Source organism: Patiria miniata, unplaced genomic scaffold (assembly GCF_015706575.1).
Source record: "Patiria miniata isolate m_02_andy unplaced genomic scaffold, ASM1570657v1 HiC_scaffold_2, whole genome shotgun sequence".
NCBI lineage: Eukaryota > Metazoa > Echinodermata > Asteroidea > Valvatida > Asterinidae > Patiria > Patiria miniata.
The window spans coordinates 13,409,359-13,433,938 of record NW_024037058.1 but is presented as its reverse complement, the minus strand read 5'-3'; the positions used below and the strand labels follow the sequence as shown (position 1 = coordinate 13,433,938).

The 24,580-nt window shown below is 41.4% G+C and overlaps 1 protein-coding gene across 1 annotated transcript; it reads right to left on the bottom strand.

The window, feature by feature from the left end:
- Positions 1-6,868: 6,868 nt before the first annotated feature.
- On the bottom strand, positions 6,869-13,127 carry LOC119726584 (aqualysin-1-like). The gene is made up of 9 exons (XM_038198319.1): positions 13,058-13,127; positions 12,391-12,514; positions 11,615-11,755; positions 11,190-11,316; positions 9,828-10,076; positions 9,297-9,481; positions 8,560-8,731; positions 7,879-8,025; positions 6,869-7,025 (listed from the first exon to the last, which is right to left on the bottom strand). Exons 2-8 carry the CDS (start codon positions 12,499-12,501, stop codon positions 7,883-7,885), a joined length of 1,128 nt encoding a protein of 375 aa, XP_038054247.1. The 5' UTR covers positions 12,502-12,514; positions 13,058-13,127; the 3' UTR covers positions 6,869-7,025; positions 7,879-7,882.
- Positions 13,128-24,580: the final 11,453 nt, after the last annotated feature.

The window sequence follows — 24,580 nt, the reverse complement described above, 5'->3', positions numbered from 1 at the left end:
TTATTAAGCACAGAATTTAATTCTTTGAGAAGTGATTTTATGGCTGAGAAAATAGCAAGGCCAAGGAAAACCGGTCAGGAAATAAATCGTCGATATTAATTTGTTGTAGGATAATTATTATTCCAAGAGAGTTGCTGCCGTGAATCAGCACCATCAGGGCCGTTCCTCATTTCTTTACATTTTTTGGGATGCAAACATTATTACGAGGACGGGAGGCTCTGTGAGCTGATGCATTTTTTTGAAGATTTTTTTTCCTTCCGACTAGCATGCAGAGAAGAGTTCCGTTAATTTGAGACTTAGTTCACCCATGGGCGTCGCGAGGGGGGCAAGGGCCCCCCCCCCCCCCCTGGAATAGCACACAAAAAAGGAAGGGGAAAAAACTGAGAGAAAAAAAAGAAAAGAAAAAGAGGCGCGAAGTCATAGTGGTGTAAATTGAATGAGTTGGGGGGGGGGGCAAAATGTCCCTGCCCCCGTCTAAAACTGAGAAATCGAGAATTTGTTCAGAAATACAAGAATTTTTTGGGAAAAATATGTTTTGCCCCCTTTAGAAAAAATTCTGGCGACGCCCATGAGTTCACCGGTGTGTATACCAGTGTAGGCACACAATTGAGCTGCCCAGAGTTTGGATATAGAATAAGAAAGAAAGAAATTAACTCAGAACCTAGAACTCATTGGCCCACCCACCCCCGGCTCAAGAAACCAACAAGCCGAACAAGACCTCATGATGCTTAGCGATAGCGATGATGAGTTGCCCTGTGGACAGTCTTCCACATCATCGCAGAATCAGCCTGCAGGGCAGAAAGAGGGCTTGTTTCCGGCATCAAATAGTTCCGTATTCACTCGAAACAAAGCAAACGGCTCTTTTCAGATTCACCAAATTTTCATAGAAGAGCTTAGAACTGTGCATCTCAACGATAACACTTCTCCTTTGTTTAGTGTCTCTCCCTTACCCCCCCCCCCTTTTAAAAGTTAATTTCTTTCTTTCTTATTCTATATCCAAAGTCTTCGCCTGTGTTACGTTCCTTACATGAAATCCACGACCTAACCTCCTCTGTCGAAAGCGTTGCAACTGTCTAATAGAACGATCCATTTCTCGATTTGTGAGTTATCTTCAACTCAGTCGTGTTTATTGGGAAGGGGCGTAATCATACATGCCGCCACTACATCTAAAATTAAATGGAAAGGAGTATGGCCGCCACCATGAATTGAGAAGTGATTTTATGGCTGAGAAAATAGCAAGGAAAACCGGTCAGTGCAAGCAACGTTCAGCGAAGAGTTTTGAAATTCCCGCTCTCTGGGAATTTCTAACCTAATGGGCCCGCGGGCGAGTTACGTGTTGACAAGCCTTACCCACCCACTGCCGCAGCCCTGCAGGAGAGCCTTAATCGACTTCCTATAGATGTGTATGATATACTGAAAAAGAAAAAAAAATTAACTCATACACTCTGGGCAGCTCACTTTCGTGCCTACACTGGTATACACACCTGTGAAAAAAGGCTCAAATTAACGGACCTCTTCTCTGCATGCTAAAAAAATGTTTTCAAAAATGCATCAGCTCACAGAGCCTCCCGTCCTTGTAATTGTTTGCATCCCACGAAATGTAAAGAAATGAGGAACGGCCCTGATGGTGCCGATAGCGAGTCCCACTCCTTGATAAACTCTGATTCACGGCAGCAACTCTCTTGGAATAATAATTATCCTACAACAAATTAATATCGACGATTTATTTCCTGACCGGTTTTCCTTGGCCTTGCTATTTTCTCAGCCATAAAATCACTTCTCAAAGAATTAAATTCTGTGCTTAAAAAGAATTCCTGGTGGCGGCCATTCTCCTTCCCATGTTATTTTTTGATGTAGTAGCGGCATGTATGATTACGCCCCTTCCCAATAAACCCGTGGCACTTTTGCCTTCGCCGTGGCGCTTTTGCCTTCGCCGTGGCGCTTTTGCGCTTGCCGTGGCGCTTTTGCGCTTGCCGTGGCGCTTTTGCGCTTGCCGTGGCGCTTTTGCGCTTGCCGCGGCGCTTTTTGTTTTGCCGTGGCGCTTTTTCTTTTGCCGTGGCGCTTTTTGTTTTGCCGTGGCGCTTTTTCTTTTGCCGCGGCGCTTTTTGTTTTGCCGTGGCGCTTTTTCTTTTGCCGTGGCGCTTTTGCGCTTGCCGTGGCGCTGTTGCGCTTGCCGCGGCGCTTTTGCGCTTGCCGCGGCGCTTTTGCGCTTGCCGTGGCGCTTTTGCTTTTGCCGTGACAGTTGTGGGCCACCGTACTTATGACTACTGAGTGATCCGTACGCCCTTTAATGCGCCCTAGGCGCCGGGACCAAAATTTCATGTTGGTGCTAATAAAGTACAAGCACTGTACAAATCTAGTGAGGATACTCTAATACATGTACAGGTTCTAGCTCTAAAACCCTATTGGCACCAAGCAGGGGCGGATCCAGGATTTTCAAAAAGGGGGGGCACAAAAACTTTGTGCGCGTTGCACACGTAACGAGACTGAAGCGCGAAATCCCTTGCGGGCGGGGTTGAGGGCACTGGAAGCTCTACGATTTTAGATGTTCTCTCCTACATCATGAGTATTTCAAGCCATTAGGAGCAAAATTCACAATGTTTATTTTTTAATTTTAATAACACTATTTTTTTCTATTAAATATAGAATTTAAAGTCACTGTTGATGTAAGTTGAAAATGAACCCCAAAATTAGAAGGTGCTGATGACAGCCCCCGGGTGAAAAAAATGAACATGTGTTATTTTGCGAGCGAGCGGAGCGAGCGAGCCAAAAAAAGTCATGTTTACTATTAAAACATACATTTCTACCCAGAAATTTGCCTTGCAAACAAATAAAATAAAATAAATTGAATTTTATTAGGGGACAGCCTGCCCCAAGCAGCCCCTACCCCCACCCCACCCCACGGCTGAGCAAATCAACCGTCCCAGAAAATTTCTCCGTCCCAATTCCTTTGAAAAATTTACGAATAGTCTTTACAAACAAAAAGAAGAAATAAAACTTCATTTCAAAACCATCTCGATTGTCATAAAAAAATTTGATGATATAAGCAAAATTTCCCCGTAGCGTTTAAATGTTTAGTCAAGACTTCAAAAAGACTGCCGCCTGTACAGTGTCCCAGTATAATGTGTGGTAACTGCGGTCACATAATTAATACACTTTAACCACCATTTTTGTCCATGTTCTTTTGAAGTCTGCAGGCTAAATAATTTAAGACGAAATGAATCGTCTGCATTCTGCAAGTGTTGTCGAATCACTTCAAGAAATGTCAAGGCCTGAGGAAAATTGTTTATTTGTATTTTTTTTGGGGGGGGGGCTCCGATTTTCTTAAAAAGAAAACAAAAAACAACCTTTTATTTAAAGGAAATGTAAACTGCATCCAAATTCCAAATTCCAAAATATGAAAAACTTTGTCTGCACAAATTTCCCGAAAGCAGCAGCATTCCTGAGCTGCCGCTTTCACTACAAGGTTTCAAAATAGTCACTACAGGATTTCTGGCTACGCAACCTGCAGTCCCAGGCATCACAGTGGAGCCTCCTAGCAACAGTATTTCTAAGCAACCAGGTTGGAATGTGATGGGCATGCAGCCATGCACCTGTGGCTCAGATAGCTAATCACTCCAGTTGCGCGTGGAAGGAAGTCATATTCATGAAAGCAGACGGTCCGTGATGAAAGCAACCAATGACATATTTATTTGCCGGGAACCGGCTCATTTCATTGGCATGGGCGTCGCCAGGATTTTTTCTAGAGGGGGGCAAAACATTTTTTTGCCAAAAATGCTTGTATTTCTCAACACATTCTCGATTTATCAGTTTTAGAGGGGGGCAGGGACATTTTGCCCCCCCCCCCAACTCATTAAATTTACACCACTTTGTCTTCGCGCCTCTTTTTCTTTTCTTTTTTTCTTTTCTTTTTCATTCCTTTTTTTTTTTTTTTTTGCTTTTCCAGGGGGGGGGGGGGCAAGTGCCCCCCCTTGCCCCCCCCCCCGCGACGCGCCTGTTCATTGGTTGAGATACTATCATCACTGTTTATCATCTAAGAATCTTCCAATTACTGGCGGCAAGTTATCAAAAGCTTTAAAGTTCGGTGGCCTACAGCTGAACCCAAATGTATATGCTTTGTAACGAACAAGAGTGGCATTGTATCAATTTGAACAATGCGGCTATATCAATCATTCTCTGGAAAGGCTTTTCGGAGCTGAGATTTTATTTGGGCATTTTTTTTCTCAGAGACAGGGGAAACCTTTATGCGAAAAAATGTGGGAAACTGAATTGAACGTGAAATTTCACCTCCGTGTTGTGTACATGCACATAGATAAACGATTGGGGGATGATATTCCAAGTCCAAATAATTCATTAAATGTAAGGCTCCCGATGTCTTTTTTTCGTAGTACGATTTTATTCTTCGCTTATTTAAAAAATAAAACTGCATGGCCTACATTATTTTTGTAAATGTTACTCTAAAATATTTCGGAATACATTTTGAAATTAAGTTTGAAGTCAAAGGGCTGTTGATAATCTTATTCGTATTCCTTTTAAAATTAGGAAAAACTAAGCAAATCTACAAAAGAATTAACTAAGAGTTCAGAACTTAATGGGCTAGGGTGTTTGAAATCGTTTTACTTTAAAAATAAATCGAGAGAACAAGACATACTAAATCGTATTAAAATAACCCCTATTTATTTGATGTCTCTCTATTTGAGGCTGGGGCAATATAAAAGGGATGACGATTAATTCTTCGTGTATCTAAAAAATAAAATGCATGGCCTACATTATTTTGTGAAAATGTTTTACTCTAGAATATATTTTGGAATATATTTTGATGCTATTATTTGAGGGATGTTGTTAATCCTGATCATATTCATTTAAAAATAAGAAAAACCGAGCATAATTCGTATTAAATTTCCCCTGGAATCTACAAAAGAATTAACTTCGAGTACAAACTTTAACGAACTAGGTTTTTTTTAATCATTTTGCTTTAAAAAAAAAATTTTTGTAGAGAACCAGACTTAAATCTCTCTCTGAGGCCGGGAAAATAAAAGAAGGGGATGGCGATTTTATTCTTCATTTATTAAAAAAAACACATGGCCTACATAATTTCGTGTACCGGTACATGTTCTACTCAAGGGTGGACCCAGAACACAATTTTGGGGTGGGCCAAAATAAAGTTGGTCCCCCCCCCCCAAAAAAAAGTTTTGGTCCCCCCAAAAAGTGGGCCAAAAAATTACGGCGTGGGGTTCGGGGCTCGCTGAAGGGCCCCGAAAATTTTTTGGATTCTAGATACTCTGTGGTGCGATCTGAGGCAATTTCTGACCACTTTAACCACTGTTTTTTTGAGGAAAAGATGGTGGTGTACTCATTGCCTGCCTTTATTGCGATGTCACATAAAAAAAAAAAATTGGTTTCGTTTTTTTTTTTGGGGGGGGGGGGGGGAATGGCCCCCTTTGGCGCCCCCCCCCCCGGATCCGCCCTTGGTTCTACTCTAGAATATATTTTGGAATACATTTTGACATGAAGCATTAAATGCAGGTGCTGTATTAAATGTGCCCCTAGTCCAGCCGGGAAATAAAAAATGTCTTATAAAAATATATATTTTTGCTTTGAAAGAAATGTTGAGACAATGATTGACAGGCGACCTTCAAAAATTATACATTGTATATTTTTGTTGATAATTATGTATAATAGTTATGTTCAAAGCGATTGATTTGATGACCGCCCGTCCGCCCGCCATAATGACTCCTCAAAAACGAAAAAGATAGCCATGTTCTCAAAGGGATGTATTTAATGCTCGCCCGCCCCAAGATGACTCGTTAAAAAAAAAAAAAAAAAAAAAAAACAGTTGCAAAAAGGGGGGGCACGGGCCGGGTGTGCCCCCATCTGGATCCGCGCGTGGCACCAAGGGCGTCAATCGCTTCACAAAAGTGGGAGGGGATTGTGAATATAGCCCATATACATAATCTTGATCGGAACTAATATGAGTGCGAAGCCTATAACGGCTAGGGTTTCGAGGCCCGCTTTTATAAGGGCCTCGAGGGATGGATTCTAGATGTTCTGTGGTGCATTCTGGGGCAATTTTTTGACCACTTTAACCAAATTTGTTTTTAGCAAAAGATCATCATTTTACCATTTAGACTTTACATGTTAACCCGTATATGGACTATACATGTATGCCTATGCTGTAGAGCGTTAGTTGGTGAAATCGGAAATTCTAAGAGAGAGACCCTAAAACGTTTAAGACACTTTTCTCTGAGTGTTGAAAGAGGAAGGCAAACAATAGATATCTTCGATTTACCAAACAAACGTGTGTGGGTGTTACACTAGCTAATCCCCAAAATCACTTTAACTTGCTTTAGTGTAAATGAACCTTGGCGAAGTAAAACTATGAATTGACGGCACATGATAGTTTATAAGTTTATATTCGTCAGTTCATGGGCATCACCACTTGCCTGGAGTTTTTGATAGATCGGGCAAAGCTGCCCCCCCCCCCCCCCGCTTCCGCTCCCTGTACTTTTTCAGTACATTCTCATTGTGGGTTTTTTTTTACGGTTGGCAGATGCGAGGGACATTTGCAAACCCCTCCCAATTAATTAACGCAAAATGTGTTGTAGAACCTCTTTTTGGTTGGGGGCAGAGCTTGCACCCCCACCCCCTTCCTCGTCCATGCCTCAGATGCATTTTGAATCTGTTCGGCAAGCAAGAGTGATTCTGAGATCCTTAATTTTAATCTAAACTGATACAATTCTTTTTATTTTGTAAGCTTCCCCCCTTTCCAAAAAAAAAAATCTGGCCACTTATCACTCACCCGCATGGAAAAAAATTCACCAACTGACAACAATTTACACCAATGAAATCACAGAGAGTTTTGATTCAATTTGATTGAAAATCACTTATTTTATTCCACCATCTCAGACCTCTACAGAGTTATTCTTCAACTGATTCAGCATATGAAATCTAAAACATCAATAATTATATAACCGTCAGTTGGTATTCCGTCTATTGTCGACATCCGTTCTTGTCAGTCGAGTTATCTGTGGAAGATGAATATTGAAAAGGGGATGCCTTTAGTTGGTTTCTGTCACTGATCTGTGACATTTACGATATCCTAGCCTGATAAATTGGGTTGTTAATTTCAGTTGGACAAGCCATGCTGTATATTTGCATTGAAAAGGTTCACTGCAGTTCGCACAGATGTGAATTTGATCAATAAAGGTCCGAATTCACATCCCAGCGCTACAAATTCCTCATCGTCATCCAAATCCAGATTTGAATTTACATGTAAGTGTAAAAGTCTCAAGTCACATGTTAAATTGTCTCTTTTAATCGTGCCCTTGTTTCAAAATTGGCTACGAACCTATCTATGCCAAAAGTTTGATTGTATCTTTGTATTGTATTACCGCTGTACCACGGAATCGTTTTGAGTTGATTCTAAAAGTTACTTAACGTAAAAGGCATGTCTACTAAGGAACATCCGTCAATACCCCGCGTGGCCGCGGACACAATTTTTACGTAAGCAACGAAATTCAGTAAATAAAATTAGGTTTTTGCCCTTCACCGACGGTTTTTTTCCCCGACTTTCACTCGGGAGGTAACACACTGAGTATACAGTGTTTAAAAAAACGTCGGTGATGGGCAAAAACCTAATTTGATTTATATCACTCCGACGCAAAATTCCATCTTATAATAGAAACCCAATAACGGAAAAAAGTCTCTGCTTTCTCAAAGCTAAAACTTAATCAGAACTAGGTCATTTGTTATGCATCCTACTGACGATTTTGAGCAATGTCGTTGTTTAAAACGTACAAACAAAGGCAGAAAAAGCAAATAATGTATACATGCATCTTTACGCTGTCGGCTGTTCAAGGATTAGTGCAAATTCCTCACCTGTTTAGTTGCCGATGTACAGCATCTTGTTGGGGGAGCCCCAGCCAGGGTTGGACACCACGTTGGAGGTGGCGCTAGCCAGCATGGAGGACTTCAGGGCGGCTGGGCTCAAGCTGCGGTTGTTACCAAGCATAACGGCAGCAGCACCTGGAGACAGAACATAAGAACAGGTGTACATAAGTTAGCCTGTGCCATTTTATTAATGAAGGCCCATCATGTGTTTTCTACGTAAAAAAAATTAGGTGTAGATATTCATGCCTCTGAATTGAATAAACACTAATTAACGAGACATACTTTTTTTTACATCCATGTCTTTTAAAGACCAATGAAATGGTGTAAAATCTGTAGACCAGATGCACAATATTAATGCAATACCCTAATATCATCTACCCTTCGGGTATATTATTAAAGTGTTTAGAGAAAAAGAAGAATTCATTGAAAAATAAGAACACGAGACTCAACAAACAAGCGACTTAATTTTGATAGGAAGTCTTTGCCATTTTTTAAATTCTTTCTGAGAAGGACATCAATTTACTGGCCATACAGGTTTATTATTTAAACAACAACGATAGTTTTGAAAAAGTCACAAGGCTTCCAATCATCCCATCCACCCTTCTAGAATCCCTTCTAGTAAAAAAAAAACTTGAATTGTTTCTATGCAAGAGAGGTAAGATGTCTTACCAGAGACGTGTGGGCAGGCCATGGAGGTACCACTGATGGTGTTGGTGCCCCAGTTGGTGGTGTACCAGGTGGAGGTGATGTCCACACCTGGAGCGAAGATGTCCACACAGGTACCGTAGTTGGAGAAGGAAGCACGGGCATCGCTGCTGTCAGTGGCACCCACGGTGATAGCCTGTGGACCCAAGCAAATTTGGGAATTAGGACTTAGTTTACAGTGTTTAAAAACGTCGGTGAAGGGCAAAACCTAATTTGATTTATATCACCCCGACGCAAAATTCTATCTCATAAGGGCTTAGTTTGTTATCAAACACACAGCTTGCAGTGAGAACTGCAAATATGGAACATTCATAGATTCGGACTCACTGAGCCTTTTGACAACGCCCTTGTGACTTTGGAATGCGGAACCAAGCAAAGAAAGAATTTCCCCGAAGAGGGTTGAGGACAAACAACAGACATTCTTCAACTCGTGTAGTGGCTTTACATCTCAGTCAAGTGCCGGCCAGGGTCTAGTCACGATATGGTCTTATCAAAAGGCAATTCCTCGCACATTGTGAAACAAGTCATGTTGATGAAACTACTCATCTTCAACACGTTCCGGTATTACAAATACGTATTACACATGAAAACTGGGTTTTATTGTGAGTGGTACAAGAGACAAAGAAATTATTAATAAAGTAACTATCTGTGTATTTCATTTTGCAAAGTGCTGACATTTTAGAATAAGTGAGCCAACTTACGTCGGAGACTCTAGCGGGGGAGGAGTTGCAAGCATCCACGTTCTCGTTACCGGCGGCAGCAGACACGGTGAAGCCGAGGTTGATCAGGTTCTGGACGGCGCTATCGGTAGCAGTGGAAGCACCACCACCCAGGGACATGGAGACTACAGCGGGCAGCTGGCCGTTCAGACCAACCTGGTCAATACCTGTTGATTTAGGAAGGCAGGGAAATCCGTCAGAATTGAAATTGTGGAAAGCCTGTTTAAAATTAATGTAAAATGTGGCGACGTTTACGCAATATAATTATAGGAGTGAGGGGAAAGGCGGTGCCTGCCATGTTTACGCTAGGCGTATGTGGTTGTTTTGGCTTACTCTTGTTTAGCAATATGCCCTAATTGTTCATATCGATCAACTTGATATGGCAAAAACCTGCGTTGTAACAACCTTGTGTAGATCGCAACCAAAGGATTTGAAGTAGTTCTAGGTACAGCATTTGCAAGCAGAGTTTACTTTTAAGGAGTCGATAAGAGGAAATCATTCTGTACAACTTACCGTCGACAACACCACTGTTGGAGCCGAATCCGATACAGCTGAGCACACGGACACCGTACAGGCTGGCGCTGGTGGCTACACCGTAGCTCCTGCTGCCCACGGTACCGGCACAGTGAGTTCCGTGACCGTTGCAGTCAGTACCTGATCCACCAAGAGCATCATACCAGGCCACGGCACGGCCGCCAAACTCCCAGTGAGATGGGTTGACACCGGTGTCGACCACGTACACGTTAACACCAGCGCCGGTGCCTATAGAAACAAAACGATACAAGCGATCGATTTAAAGTGTTGTTGATGTGTTTTCTTAGAGAAAATATAACACTGGTGCATATTTGTTTTAATAAATATTTTGATAAATAACATTTCACGAACGATAAAGACAAATTATTCTTTTCATTTCGATGTACTACTCAGTTTAGAGGGAATATACAACATTTGCTTTTGCTGTAATTTTCAGAAATGGAGAGCTTTGGGGGTAAGTGTTTTATAGCAAATATTGTAACACTGACTTGTTTGAAGTTTTGTGTTTAAGATGCTGGGAAAAAACAGGAAAAACAATCATGTGCTTGTAGCCTGGTTCCCTGACCCCACTTAAGATGAAACGGAGCAATTTATAGATGTTCGGAAATTGTAAGGTCAGGGAACCAGTCTAGCTGGTTTGCACCCGTTCACGGATGAGTAACCAATTGCAAACAAAATGGCAAATTGGGGGCAGTTGAAAAAAACTGAGTCAGGTTTTTCCAACGATGGTCGGCCGACCAGTGTTGAAAATTGATACAACAATACCACTTTTCTTGGAAATGACAGCAGCATTCGGTGCTTTAAACTGTCATTTACTTATAGCCCAGTAAGGTTTTTCATAATAATTTGATAGTTTTGTTTTTCAATGTTTGCAAATGTTGAATGCAAGTTGATAATATTTTGTAGGTGAAAATGTCGACTGTGCCTACTAATATGTGTTCATCATGTAAGATTAAAAAAGAACTTGAACTAAAATGTACAGATTCGAGGTGTGTTTTAAATGAACCTCGACAGTTCCATTAGTTGTTTATGTGTCGAACAAGTGACTTCACAATAACTGAAAAGTGTCTGATATTGCGTTTGAAGTAAATTTCCTATACTTCTAGACTTCACAGTCCAGGTCATTATTTTTTTTGGGGGGGGGGGGGATGAGAGCAAATGCATGCAATACTTGTCTCTTGCAATTTCGTCTGGATTTTATATCTTGGCACTTAGAGTAATCGGTAAACAGACGTTTTACTCAGAAATCAAGCCAATTAGAAGCGCCGGTTACCACAGGTGATTTGGTGCAACATCAGTGCACATTCCAGACTTGTTTTGATATGGAAGGGGGTTCCTTACCAGCGGGATTGAAGGAGCCATCCAGGGGGAGGTAGCGCTGATCCACACGGTCAAGACCCCAAGTAACGGCCTGGGTCTTGACGACACCATCCTCCTCGACGTACTCAACGCCATCGAAGCTACGGATCTGCATAATACAGAAAAGGACGGGGTATAGCATGAGATTGTGCATGCTGCTGATGGCGAAACCATAAATATTGTAAAACAAAAAGGCCATTAAATGAAAATTGCCTTCATCTTCCTTTTCCTCTTCAACTTGGTTCAAATACCCCAGAAGAATATGCTGAGAAAAACCCTCGGAATCAAGTGGGGACTGAAAACTCAGTTAGGGTCTGAACCCAATCCACATATTCCAGGTGGAAGGCGAGGAAAGTACCGCTACGCCAACCTGACTCCCCTAACGGATGGTGAAAATATCAACTTACAGAATCAATGAACCTGTCTGGGATGCTAGCCACGAAGGCGTTCATGACCTTACGGAACTTCTTCATGACAGCGACGGGGATGTTCAGGCCCCTGGTGCGGGTCTCAAGACGGTCAACAAACTCATCCAAGTTGGAGCCCTCCTGTATGGGAGAAACATATTACGGGTAGGTCAGTTTGGTTCACAGTTGACTTATATGTCAATGCTACCATTAATTACTTCAATTTATTACAGGGCCTATGGCTGTAAGGTTAAACCATTATAAACAGAGTATCCTAAATGTCGGTTAGAACGGTTGTCGGTGAGTAATTTTTCAAATAGGCCTATATCCTTTTTTTTCTGGTTAGTCTTTCTAGATGAAAAGGAGTTAGATTTCGAAAACTTTGAAAACGTTGTTTTTTTCATACCCACATAAAAAAAAAAAATGAACATTTTGTTGCTCAACCCTTTTCCCTGAATTTTGGTTAAACTGTCGGAAAATTCTTCATAAATCTTGATAAAATCTCGAGCGAAGAAAACAACGTCTCGAATGAATAAACATGAATAAACACATCTCGAATTTGCGGTAGAAAGACGTTTCACGATATTTTGTAACATTCTGCTGAAAAAGAAGGACCCAACCTAATGCTGTCCGACTTGCTGAGTCACTATAATTATGTAAGCTAAATTAGTACCATCCCATTTTTCAGTTTCACTGTTGAGTCTCAGACACAATTCTGATCATATTCTAGCCCAAATTGTAGCCCTAGTGTTACTGTTTGTGTTGTCCATTCTTACCTTGAGCTTGATGATGTATCTGTTGGGGATGTGCTGGTTCACCTTCCTGAGGGGAGCCAGGGCGGCGCTGGCCGCGGCCACGCACAGACACAGGAGCACGAAAGTCTTCATGGTGAGATGGGTTCTGCAGAACAAGACAAACAAGACAAAGAGTACCGGTATACCTAATTGGTATGTGCTTGTATTGGTATAATTATTCTTCAAATAAAGAATGCGTATAATTATGTGATGTTAATGGCACTAAATCTACGTCTACAATACGTGCGTTGAATGTCATGAGTTGACTTCTTGCCTCATTAACGAACAATTGATTGTGTTTTTATTTTAATTTTGAAGCAACCACCTCTTAACACTCTGAAATGACCAATATTAAGGGATGACAAACGTAATCTATGTTGAACTACATTTCTGAACTTTTCCTCTGGGCAGGTTTAAACAATTCACAAGACTATGTTGTTCCGATTGGACAACTATCCGCATTCTCTCGTAACATAAATACGAGAAATATCGACAAAAATAGATGCAGGACTATCACTGAAAATAACCGTTTTCCAAATTTCACATTCGATCCCGTGGAAATTTCGCTGACTATGCCCGCTGGACAGTGTTGTAATACAATCATGTGCGCCTCAACCCATCCCATACTCTCGTATAGTCAGTCACTTACCTTGTTCGTCAGGCTTGTAACAGCTCGTGTTCTGCCTCCTCCGTCGGCCTGTACTTTTATAGCCGCTGGGATGAAACTAGCGGAAATATTTTTAGCGTAGGTATCTTGAAAATCCGGATTATCCACATTAATTGCTGATAAAGATATTGTTTTCTTTTTGGCAAACAGATGCCAATATTCTCAGACAATTGCGGAAGAACACTATATCCATCGTGTCTTGTTTGATAGTAGTTTTAAAAAAATTACGTTTGAGATAGATTTGAAAAAAAAAAGATGAGTAAGTTATGACGGCAAGGGCGGACACCAAGTTACAGCGTGGATTATTCACATACATGTACTGGAATAATCTCAATTCTTTCGTTCTCTGAAAACATCATCATTCATTATTGCAAATCTTGATTCATTGCTTCATGCATTCCTCGGGCCTTTGGTTCTTTGACTGCAACGCCTCATCCACTCTTATCAGTTGCGGATCTAGAGGGGGGGGGTTGCAACAATTGTATACTATTGAAATGGGGCAAACATAATACATGTTATGCTAATGCTCATAAATTTATTTTTCAATTCCATAGAATCAGCGGCGTAGCCAAGGGCAGGGCGTAGGGTGTGTGTGTGGGGGGGGCTTAAAACATCGCCCCCGTCGCCCCCTCCCCACTTTAATTTTGCTGGTCTTTTTTTCAAGAGCGGCTTTGTTTTTTCACTATAGTGCCCTTTTTTTTTTAACGCTGTGCGATTGTCTTTAAATGAACGAGTGGATTTTGTAAACGGTAAACGTAATGGGTAACAAGGTTGGTGCTCATACTATGATAATGGTAACTTTTCAACTCTCATCGATTTTTCAAAATCGACAACTTTCTTTTTTTTTGAGGGGGGGGTGTTATAGGCCAATTAGTATTTTTACGTTAAGTGCATTGCAAATGTCACTTAAATTTTACATTGGATGGTTCCAATGGAAGGGTTTCAAGTGAGACGGTAAAAATATGGCTAAAAAAGGCTTACAATGAGCATAATATTGATAGCATTGACCGAACTCGCCCAGCTAAGCCCACAGAGGGCGCATTCCCAAAGATTACAACGATTATCGCAAACATTAATTTAATGCTATTAAACATATAATTTCCATCAGACAAATTCCCACTCCCTGATAACTAATCCGGATGTTTTCAAATGCATATGCTTATATTTTGCAATCATTAAGACTCGTGACGTAAATAATATAGGCATATCAAGGGAGACTTGAACTCGCGCACAAGTGATAGTACAAGGCATGTGCGTATAATATAACTATCGTATGTAAGTCTGTCACTGCAAACGCGACAACGTTTAATGAAGGTGTGAGTGCGTTCTTCCACGTCTAGACATTTTGCACTTTGTGGCTGAATATTCCCTTTATATCCAGTTGCGTTCTTACGGATATAGGAAAGCACAGGAACATGTGGATACAACATGAGATTTCTGCATACGACCGACTCGCGACCATCATCCCATGATGTAAACAGAAGTTCAAAATTATGTAAAACATACACACGACTACATGTATTACATAAAGAATATACATGTACCTTTGGCGCCAACACTCGTGAATTAAGTTTGTTACTTGTTTTGGGTAGTTTGTTTGTGAGGGTGTTGTTTATTATCATTCAGTCAAATTGCACACTCTACTGCACCAGGCACGCATAGGCCTATCTATCCAAATCTGGGATTATCGGATACCAGTTTCAGAACTTTTTTTCCAAAAACCCGTTCGCCTCCGGATTCATTGCTAACGTTAGAATCAATTGAAGAAGTCTTGATTGCCACATGCAGATGTTATTACACTTGCCACATCTTAAATAATTTGATGTTCGTGAAGCACACGCACCCACGTCTAGACGGAGTCTTCCGAACTAGTCGAGGAACTAGGGATCGAGGGAAAAACAATAGGATTCACAGGGGCACCAACACAAGCTTTTTTGCGCAGGATAATGGCGGACACAATGGGAGGTTTGTGTACATTAGGGTAAAATAATACAAAAAACCTTGAACCCCAGCCATATAGCGCCATATCTCACAAAAAAAAGAAAAGGATTCATTTAAACACTGTTTACAGGCTAACGTTCCACGCCCATGTGCTTCTTTACAAGGAAATGGGACAAAACTCTGTTTTAAATTGAGCAGTGGAGTTGAAGTTTATTTTTCACACACGGCTTTCTCAAAAATATCAACCTATTACATGTATCAAAATAATTTGGCTTATTAAATATAAAAAATTATATATTAAAATAACACCTTTTGATTGGTAAAGAGAAATTTCATACGAGATTGGACGGAATGTTACGTTCACAACTTAATGACGTACTTTTACAGTTGTATATATTTTTCATTTTTTTTTCACAGCAACGTTCTCGTAGCAAATATGATTACAGTATATACATGAAAGACTATTAGAACCCACAGAGAGGTGTAACCATTTTGCTTTCTGGGCGGTAACACACTTCACAAACGAATACAATGTACAATCAAATGTCAAGAGAGCTTTTAGAGCGGGGCGGGGCGAGCTAGCGGCCCGAGGACCTCCACCGCCCCCCCCCCCCCCACCCCCCGAGTGAACCATATCTTGGTTCTGTCCCCCTGCTGTACAAAATATACTTGACTATCGGTTTCCAACAAGGTATGTACAGGATGAGTTTAAAAAGAAAAAGAAAAAAAAAAGAAAACCAATTTGACCCCCTATTTTAGGAACTTCTTCATGTAAGCTCTCTTAAAGGGAATATACATCATTTGCTTTTGCTGTAATTTTCAGAAATGGATGGAATTGGGGGGTTGGAAATATATAGCAAATATAGTTACACTGACTTTTCTGAGGTTTTGGGTTCGAAAATGATATAAAAACCAAGAAAAACAATCATTTTCCTGTAGTCTGGTTCCCTGACTCCATATAAGAAGAAACAGAGCAGTTTACATACATTGGGGAATTGTAAGGTCAGGGAACCAGTCTAGCTGGCTTGTACCCATTCATAGGTGTGTAATCGATTGCAAACAAGTGCGATGGTCAATTGGGGCCAGTATTTGAAAAAAAGCCAGTTTTTTCCAACGCTGATCGGCCGACCAGCGTTGGAAATTGATACAAAAATACCACTTTTCTTGAAAATGACGGTATACCAGGTGCCATGATTTTACAGGATGCTTTACACTGTCATTCACTAACAGTCCAGCAAGGTATTTCAAAATGATTGGGTAGTTTTATTTTTTGAAGTTTACAAATGTTGTATTTTCCCTTTAAGTAAAATAATCATTGAAATAAATCATGTACTTTTCGACTTTTGAAAACAAACACAGTTTTAAAAGTTTGTTCGCGGATCACGTTCAAGATACGTGATGTTTCAGTAAAATGAAACTATGTCGTATCATAAAAACGATATCAGAATAATCCCATAAGTCTCTTTTTTATATGTGAATTGTTTTCGTTTTTCTGAAACATCAATGACCTTTAATAGTGTGATCCGTGTACAAAATTATAATACTGTGTTTGTGTTTAAAAGTCAATAACTTAAAAAGTACATGTACATGAGCGATATTAATTATTCGTTTACTAAAACAAAACATCTTAATTGGGCTTTCACATCGTAGATCTTGAACGCGCTACATGCAAGAGTAGACGTCTTCAACAAATAAGGGCGCCATTTGGATTTTTTTTTCTAACCAACCTTGTTCTATACATGTGATCGACAGCGATTACATCCAACAATCGTCAACTGTAGTGTGATTTCTACTCAAATCATCTGAACTATGGTTAAATGCCATCAAAATGATGTTTAAACATCTTCTACAATTATATAAAATAAATATTCTCTACCATTATATAAAAAACACAAACAACAGCAAGAACAAATTATTTCACGTACACACATCTCTGCCTAATTATGTAGAGGATTCTACCAAGCATGTTTGCAAAGGTTTAATTCCATTGCATTGATATATAATATATATATATTTGTAAACTCATTCATTTGGTATTACAATATCACAAAGAACAATATGCGGCTGGTCTCCACATAAAGACATTTATGAAAGGCCCCACTGGACAAAAAGGGACATACATTTGTACATTGTATTAATGTAAAAACAATTATAATTTATGTGGATTATAAATCAATATTCTCTGGACAATACATCAATTTAAAGTTGGCATTATTTCATCCAATCTGTCACTACTTTTTAATGCAAGCATGAATCGGATTTTGTGCACAATGCATTTGATATTGTGTTTGACTTCGGTTAGCTGATTTACTGTTTTACGTACACTATTTTGGATTAAAAGTGTTTATTTCATGCTATTTATGTTTCATGTTAAAAGCGTGGCTATTACAGAGTCAACTGTATACAGAGGGAGACTTTTTGAAAAGTTTGTTGATGAATTGCAGCTGTGTAAGGATAGGAAGTGTCGAGGAAAAAGAACCATTTACACAGGATTGCCAGCTGATCTTTTCCCGATCCTAGTCTTGCAAAGGGCAGGAATGGTCCTTCAGGATATGCATTGCACTGATATTGCAAATTATAGATGTATGGTCCACACGACGGTTGTGGCAAACAAGGAGACATGTGTGAAGGAAAAAGACTTCACGAAAAGAACTGAAAACATGTCAGTTGTGTGCACAAGATGTGTACAAGACTATTTAAGATGAACAAAAAAGATTGAGTTATGGCAGTTAATACTGCTCATTGTTAAAACTCAAAAGCGTGGTCTGAAGATTCTATTGTATAGATTTGCAGGGCACGACCGCGATGGTGATGGAATGCCACGCAAAAGTGCAGCTTATTCCGTTGTTCTCTCCGATGATTCCCTTCTACCCACCCTTTTTCCTATATTTCGGACTTTAAAAAAATAGTCAAAACTACATGTATGAGTGCACAAAATGTAGAATGGTCTGCAACTTAGCCTCCAGCGCAACGAACCCACGTGAGACATTAACGTAAAGCACACATTCCTCGGTGGCCCACATGTATACGATCTGCCAGAGAGAATATTTGACAAGCCTGAAGAGTCTGGCAAAACAGTCAACGAGGATTTGAGGTATTTTTTATACCAAGCCACGTACGACTATGAGTGTTATTTTGACCAAGTGACAGATAAAAATGACGGCTAGCTAGAAAGTGAAGAAGAGGTGCCGGTGCAGTCGCCACAAGCTCCTCATTGCGAGTGTCGCAAGCAACTTGCCATTCCTTGAATTTGCAAGATGTTTTTTGTTGGACAGTGACCCATACCGGTATGATCTTGTTGAAAGAATGGTACACTATCTTCAGCAGATTAGTGAGGTGACACAAATATGAGGTTTGAGGATTTTTTCAACCGTATCCAAGATTAATCAACCAAGAGGAACAGCTAGCTAAGCAACAGCAGCAGGGTAATACAGCTCCTGCCAAGAAAGAACCAGCCTGAGGGTGGATATCCCTCAGACATGTCAGAGTATCCCACTTCAAACCTGCCACCTCTAACCATCTCAAAAATGTATATTAATGAAGAAGAAGAGGTTGAACTGCCCAACAATGCAAGCAAAACCTGTTCATATTCAAGATGTTTACCTCGAGATTAAACGAAAATATAAGGCAGGGCAAAAGTGAGTATAACCAATCTCCAACCGGCCACTCGGACATTCCCATCCTTGTCATACCTGACTCCCCTCCCCAACTGTAAGGAAGGAAAAGAAGTGTACTGTCAAAAACAAGAACATCTCCAAGCCCAGAGTTTGTCGGGTGTTTGGGGAAAAAAATGAAGGTCACAAGACATAAGACAGGTAAATAATTGTCTTCTCTTAAAATATAAGATATACAAATATAAGCATTTGTTATGTATTCTCTAATTTTGTGGACACTTTTTATCACTGCATATATATTCAAAAGGAAAGAGTCTGAATTATTAGTGTTATTATTTTTTCCTTATTATTTACACCAACTAAATACGTGAATTCATACATGTAAACTCAAGGTTGTCTTTCTTTTGTTTTTCTTTCTTTTCTAATCAGGACCCATCGTAGGTCGGTGGAGGTCAGGCAAACCCCGTCGGTGGGAGAGATCAATCCTTGAATTGTACATGTATGGTGTGTGACAAGTCTTTCGCACGGAGAGACATCTTGGAGAGACACGTTGCTACCAAGCACAAGGCCACTCTTGTCTCATGCTCAAACTCTGTGGATTCTTTGAGACGGCACTCAAGATTACACCCCGATGTTCCCAGACCCAACGAACTTGCCGCTTATCCCACTGGAAGTACATCGGACATCCCTCCCCAGCGGCCGAAACCAACTCCACGCGATAATTCTGCTAAGATACGATGCCCCAAATGTTACAAATTTTTCACAAGAAAGGACAACATGAAACTGCACCTAAAAGCCGTCACCGGTAACAGCCCGATCCCTCTCATCATCAACAGCCTGGTACGTCTCACCATGAACAGTCCAGCGACTCCAACGGACAAACCGGCCCCTCCAACTAACAAGCTGTACCCTCCAATGGACGACGAGCCGGCACGTCTTAACAGCCTGGTCCAGTACCATGTCCACCCAATCCCATGAATGATGATCCACTCCATTTTTCAGAGGGATACAGTCGAGGCAGACGTTAACAACATACAACTACTGTACAGGAGGAGGTGGGAAGTTAAAATCTTCCATCTCGCAATCAAGCTGCGCAAGACGTTTACAACTTTAGGAACTCTGATGTTCGATGAAGCCCCGTCCCTTCCCGGTGTCCCCTTGGATCATGCCCTTTGTGCCATCTTTCGAAGTATAATCGCGCGAAGGTAAACATTTCCTTTGGACTTGTGTTGGGAGATGTAGAGACGGGTGAACTTCAACTTTTCCACCCTAGATTCCTAAGCCTCCATCATTTCACTAAAATGACAAGAAATGTACAAACACGGCCTGTTACTTATTTGCAGACTAAGAGAGAGGGGGGCCTTCAAGTCCCAACGTTGGATTTTGTCTGGGCAAGTAGGGAGCGCCAAGTCCTTACATGTTTATGCGATGTTTGTATTCATAAGTGAGTGAGCGTGACATATTTTCAATCACAACACCAGCAGGAGCACTATAATATGGCAATGTGATGAACACAATTAAATAATCAAAATAATGAGTGTGTTTTATATATTGTACATCCTATGAATGTATGCAAATGTTCTTGACAGGAGGTAATGACAATAAAGATAGTGACGTGCTACACAAAGGTACAACTCCCAACATTGCATTATACATTCTGTAAAGATTTGCAATAACTTTGCAGAAAAGTGCAAGCACCAGACGAGTCACTGTTGTTGCACTTGAGGTGAAGGATGAGAATGTTGAACTAACAACATCTGAAGATTGTTTTCCTCAATATACTGTTGCTATTGCAAAACTCCAAGAGTCATTCGATGATGAAGAAGAAAATATCTCCAACTTGCTTACAAGCAAAGTACCTTTTCAGTGCACACTTACCCCTAACGATGAACAAGACACACTGTCACTTATTACTCTGCAAGTATAACAAATTTGACAACTGCAATCTTCAAGGCTTCCTCAGTCTGTACATCACTAACAACCAGGGTGTGTTAGGTCTCATCAAGAATCGACACACCGGTGGAGCTTACAGCCATAACTACTGCTTTTTTCGCTGTCTTGCCCTCCATTGTGGCGCCAGTGAAAAACATCTTGAGAGACCGACCCACGCCCTGGTTGAAATTTATGAACAGCGTACGGGTAAAAATGCTATGGATGGAATGATTCTCGATGACATACCGGTACCCACCTTAGAGACATTGCTTGAAGTGAATGTTCTGGTGTATGGCCTACCCCCTAGAAAAAGTCACCCCCAAAGAAAACAAGAAAAGGAGGAAGACCAGAACCAGAGCGTGTACAAAGTTAACAAGGCGCTCTAAGCGCCGCTACAAAGAAACCATGAACATTAATTTATATGAGAGGCATTTTTCTTTCATCAACAACATGGACCGGTACAGTGGTACGTATACCTACTCCAAGTGTCGGAGGGCATTTCGGAAATCATCTAATTTAGTGAGGCATGTACCAACGTGTGACGTTAACCTCAAGCATCGCTTCTCGCGTTGCCAGTAATGTTCCAGGTTACGAGGAGCCAAAGATGTTTGGAAGCGAGGGAAATTCGGAAGAATTAGTCAAGAACATGACGGAGTATTTACACTTAATTAGTGAAACCTCCTACGCCAATCTCATGGAGCAGTTTGAATCGGATAGATGAAATCATCGAACGCAATAACAATGACCAAGCACCAACAAAGATCAAGAAATATAACCTACAAAAGGCTAAGGAGAAGCTTGAGGAGCACCTGCAAGAGTTGCCAGTGTTGGGCTTTAATTCAGGGTGGTATGACATCAACGTCGTAAAGAAATATCTCTACCCCGCATTGGAGGCTTTTGCCCCTGCTGAACTTTGTGATTCGAATGAAGAGTTTGTATATGACCCTCTCCACGTCCAGTCTCAAGTTTCTCGACGTCACAAACTATTTAGCTCCAGTGCATAGTTACGCCAAATTCTTGAAGGCGTACGACTCTCCCCAAACCAAAGGCTTTTTCCCATACGAGTGGTTGGATGATTGGACAAAACTGGATCGTCCGACACTTCCACCCACCAGGCCTTCTACAGCCGACTAAAGGGAACCAACATGACAGTGGTGGACTACGAGTATTGTCAACGTGTATGGCAGGAGCTCAGCATGCCAACTGTACGTGACTTTCTTGTATGGTATAACCACCTGGATGTGGTTCCATTTGTACAGGCAGTAAAAAAGATGTTTCTTTTTACAAGGAAAGAAATATGGACATGCTGAAGTTGGAAATCTCAGTTGCTGGTCTGTACCTCCAACATCACCAACAACCAGGGTGTGTTAGGTCTCAAGAATCGACACACCGGTGGAGCTTACAGCCGTAACTACCGCTTTTTTTCGCCGTCTCGCCCTCCATCGCGGCACCAGTGAAAAACATCTTGAGAGACTGACACGCGCCCTGGTTGCAATTTATGAACAGCGAACGGGTAAAAGTGCTACGGATGGAGTAACTCTCGATGACCTACCCGCCTTAGAGACATTGCTGGAAGTGAATGTTCTGGTGTATGGACTAACCCCTAGAAAAAGTCACCCCCAAAGAAAACAAGAAAAGGAGAAAAACCAGAACCAGAGTGCGTGCAAAGTTAACGAGGCACTCTCAGCGCCGTTATAAAGAAACCATGTACATTAATTTATATACATGTAAGAGACATTTTTTCTTTTATCAACAACATGGACCGGTACAGTGGTACGTATACCTGCTCCAAGTGTCGGAGGGCATTTCGGAAATCATCTAATCTAGTGAGGCATGTACCATGTGTGTGACGTTAACCTCAAGCATCGCTTCCCACGTGGAAAATTCCAACTCCAAATTCCAAAAGTTAGGTTTTCTTTTGCATATTGGGCCACCTACGACTTTGAATGCTATTTTCCCCATATCGGTACTTACCAGCCTGTACAGTTAGCTTCCCTAACCCTGACTAACTCCTAACTCCACAAGCTCCTAAGCTTCAGCGTTGCTAGTAATGTTCCAGGTTACGAGGAGCCAAAGATGTTTTGTATTAAAGCGAGGGAAATTCGGAAGAATTAGTCAAGAACATGGCGGAGTATTTACACTTAAGTGAAACCTCCTACGCCAATCTCATGGAGCAGTTTAAATTGGATAGATGAGATTATCGAACGCGATAACAACGACCAAGCACCAACAAAGTTCATGAAATATAACCTACAAAAGGCTAAGGAGAAGCTTGAGGAGCACCTGCAAGAGTTGCCGGTGTTGGGCTTTAATTCAGGGTGGTATGACATCAACGTCGTAAAGAAATATCTCTAACCCGTATTGGAGGCTTTTGCCCCTGCTGAACTTTGTGATTCGAAGGAAGAGTTTGTATATGACCCTCTCCACGTCCAGTCTCAAGTTTCTCGACATCACAAACTATTTAGCTCCAGTGTATAGTTACGCCAAATTCTTGAAGGCGTACGACTCTCCCCAAACCAAATGCTTTTTCCCATACGAGTGGTTGGATGATTGGACAAAACTGGATCGCTTGACACTTCCACCCACCAGGCCTTCTACAGCCGACTAAAGGAACCAACATGACGGTGGCTGACTACGAGTATTGTCAACGTGTATGGTAGGAGCTCGGCATGCCAACTGTACGTGACTTTCTTGTATGGTATAACCACCTGGATGTGGTTCCATTTGTACAGGCAGTAAAAAAGATGTTTTTATTTTACAAGGAAAGAAATATGGACATGCTGAAGTCGGAAATCTCAGTTGCCGGTCTGTACCTCCAATATCTTTTCCAGACAATGCCAAGAGAGGTCTTTGACGAAGCCAAAAAAGACCTTTACTACACCTTCAAGAAAAACATCGTAGGGGGGTTGCCATTGTCTTCCATCGGTACCACGAGAAGGGAAAGACGCCCATCCGTGGCGTGCCAAAACTCTGCCAGAGCATAGTTGGTTTCGATGCCGACGCGCTCTACTTGTGGTCCATAATATAGGACATGCCCGTCGGCACCTTCATCAGAAGAAGAAAGGCAGAGGAAAACTTCACGCCGATTAAGAGTAAAAAATGGGGCACCATGGCGGCCAAGTGGATGGACTGGGTCTCCTATTCTGAGGGTAATCACATTCAGCACAAGTTCAAAGCCAAGGAGTATCAAGTAGGCCAATTCAGAATACCCATAGATGGATACTGTAAAGAAAATAACACCGTCTACCAATTTCAAGGATGTTTTTGGCACGGACATCCTTGTCATCTAAATCCATCCGCATACAACCGATTAAGAAAAATAAGCAGAGGCGAGCTGAGGCAGCAGACCGAGCAAACATCCACCTACATCTGTGAACAGGGGTATTGACTCGTAGAAATATGGGAGTGCGAGTGGTGACATGTGCAGGCTCCCAATCAGGCCGCAAAGAATTTTGTTGACTCAAGCAGACTACCTCATCACCTTGCAGGAAGATGACCCAGCAACAAACAATAGAGGTTGTGATAGAAGGGTCTATGTTTGGTAAGGTCGAGTACGACGTCGTGGTTCCAGACCAGATGACAGAACGCTTTGCCGAAATGCCACTAGTCTTCAAAAACACACACATCAGTAGGGAGGACATTGGCTGGCACATGCAAGAATATGTTGAGCAAGAGGGACAGATGACGACAAAGTGGAGAGCACTTATTGGGAGCATGTTTGGTAACCGGATCCAGCTGATTACTCCACTCTTCCAATGGTACGCTGAACATGGTTTAGAAGTTCCCCACGTGTACGAGATCATTCGTTTTCAAAAGAGGTCATGTTTAAAATCTTTTAGCAATGCGGTGAACAATGCCAGGTGGGAAGGGGACAGGGACCCTAGTATATCATTACTGGCGGATACTATGAGGATGCTGGGCAATTCTGCTTATAAAAGGCAAGACTGTCATCAATCAACTCAAACACACAAATCTCCACGTCTGTAGCAATGAAACAGCTCTGATGCGGAATAAGGAT

Bases quoted from the DNA above. Each gene is read 5' to 3' on its own strand.
- LOC119726584 (XM_038198319.1), bottom strand. From the start codon at position 12,501: ATGAAGACTTTCGTGCTCCTGTGTCTGTGCGTGGCCGCGGCCAGCGCC. The intron at 11,756-12,390 runs GTAAGAATGGAC...TCTCCCATACAG, and splicing joins GATACATCATCAAGCTCAAG to GAGGGCTCCAACTTGGATGA. The intron at 8,026-8,559 runs GTAAGACATCTT...TTCTGTCTCCAG, and splicing joins GGCCTGCCCACACGTCTCTG to GTGCTGCTGCCGTTATGCTT.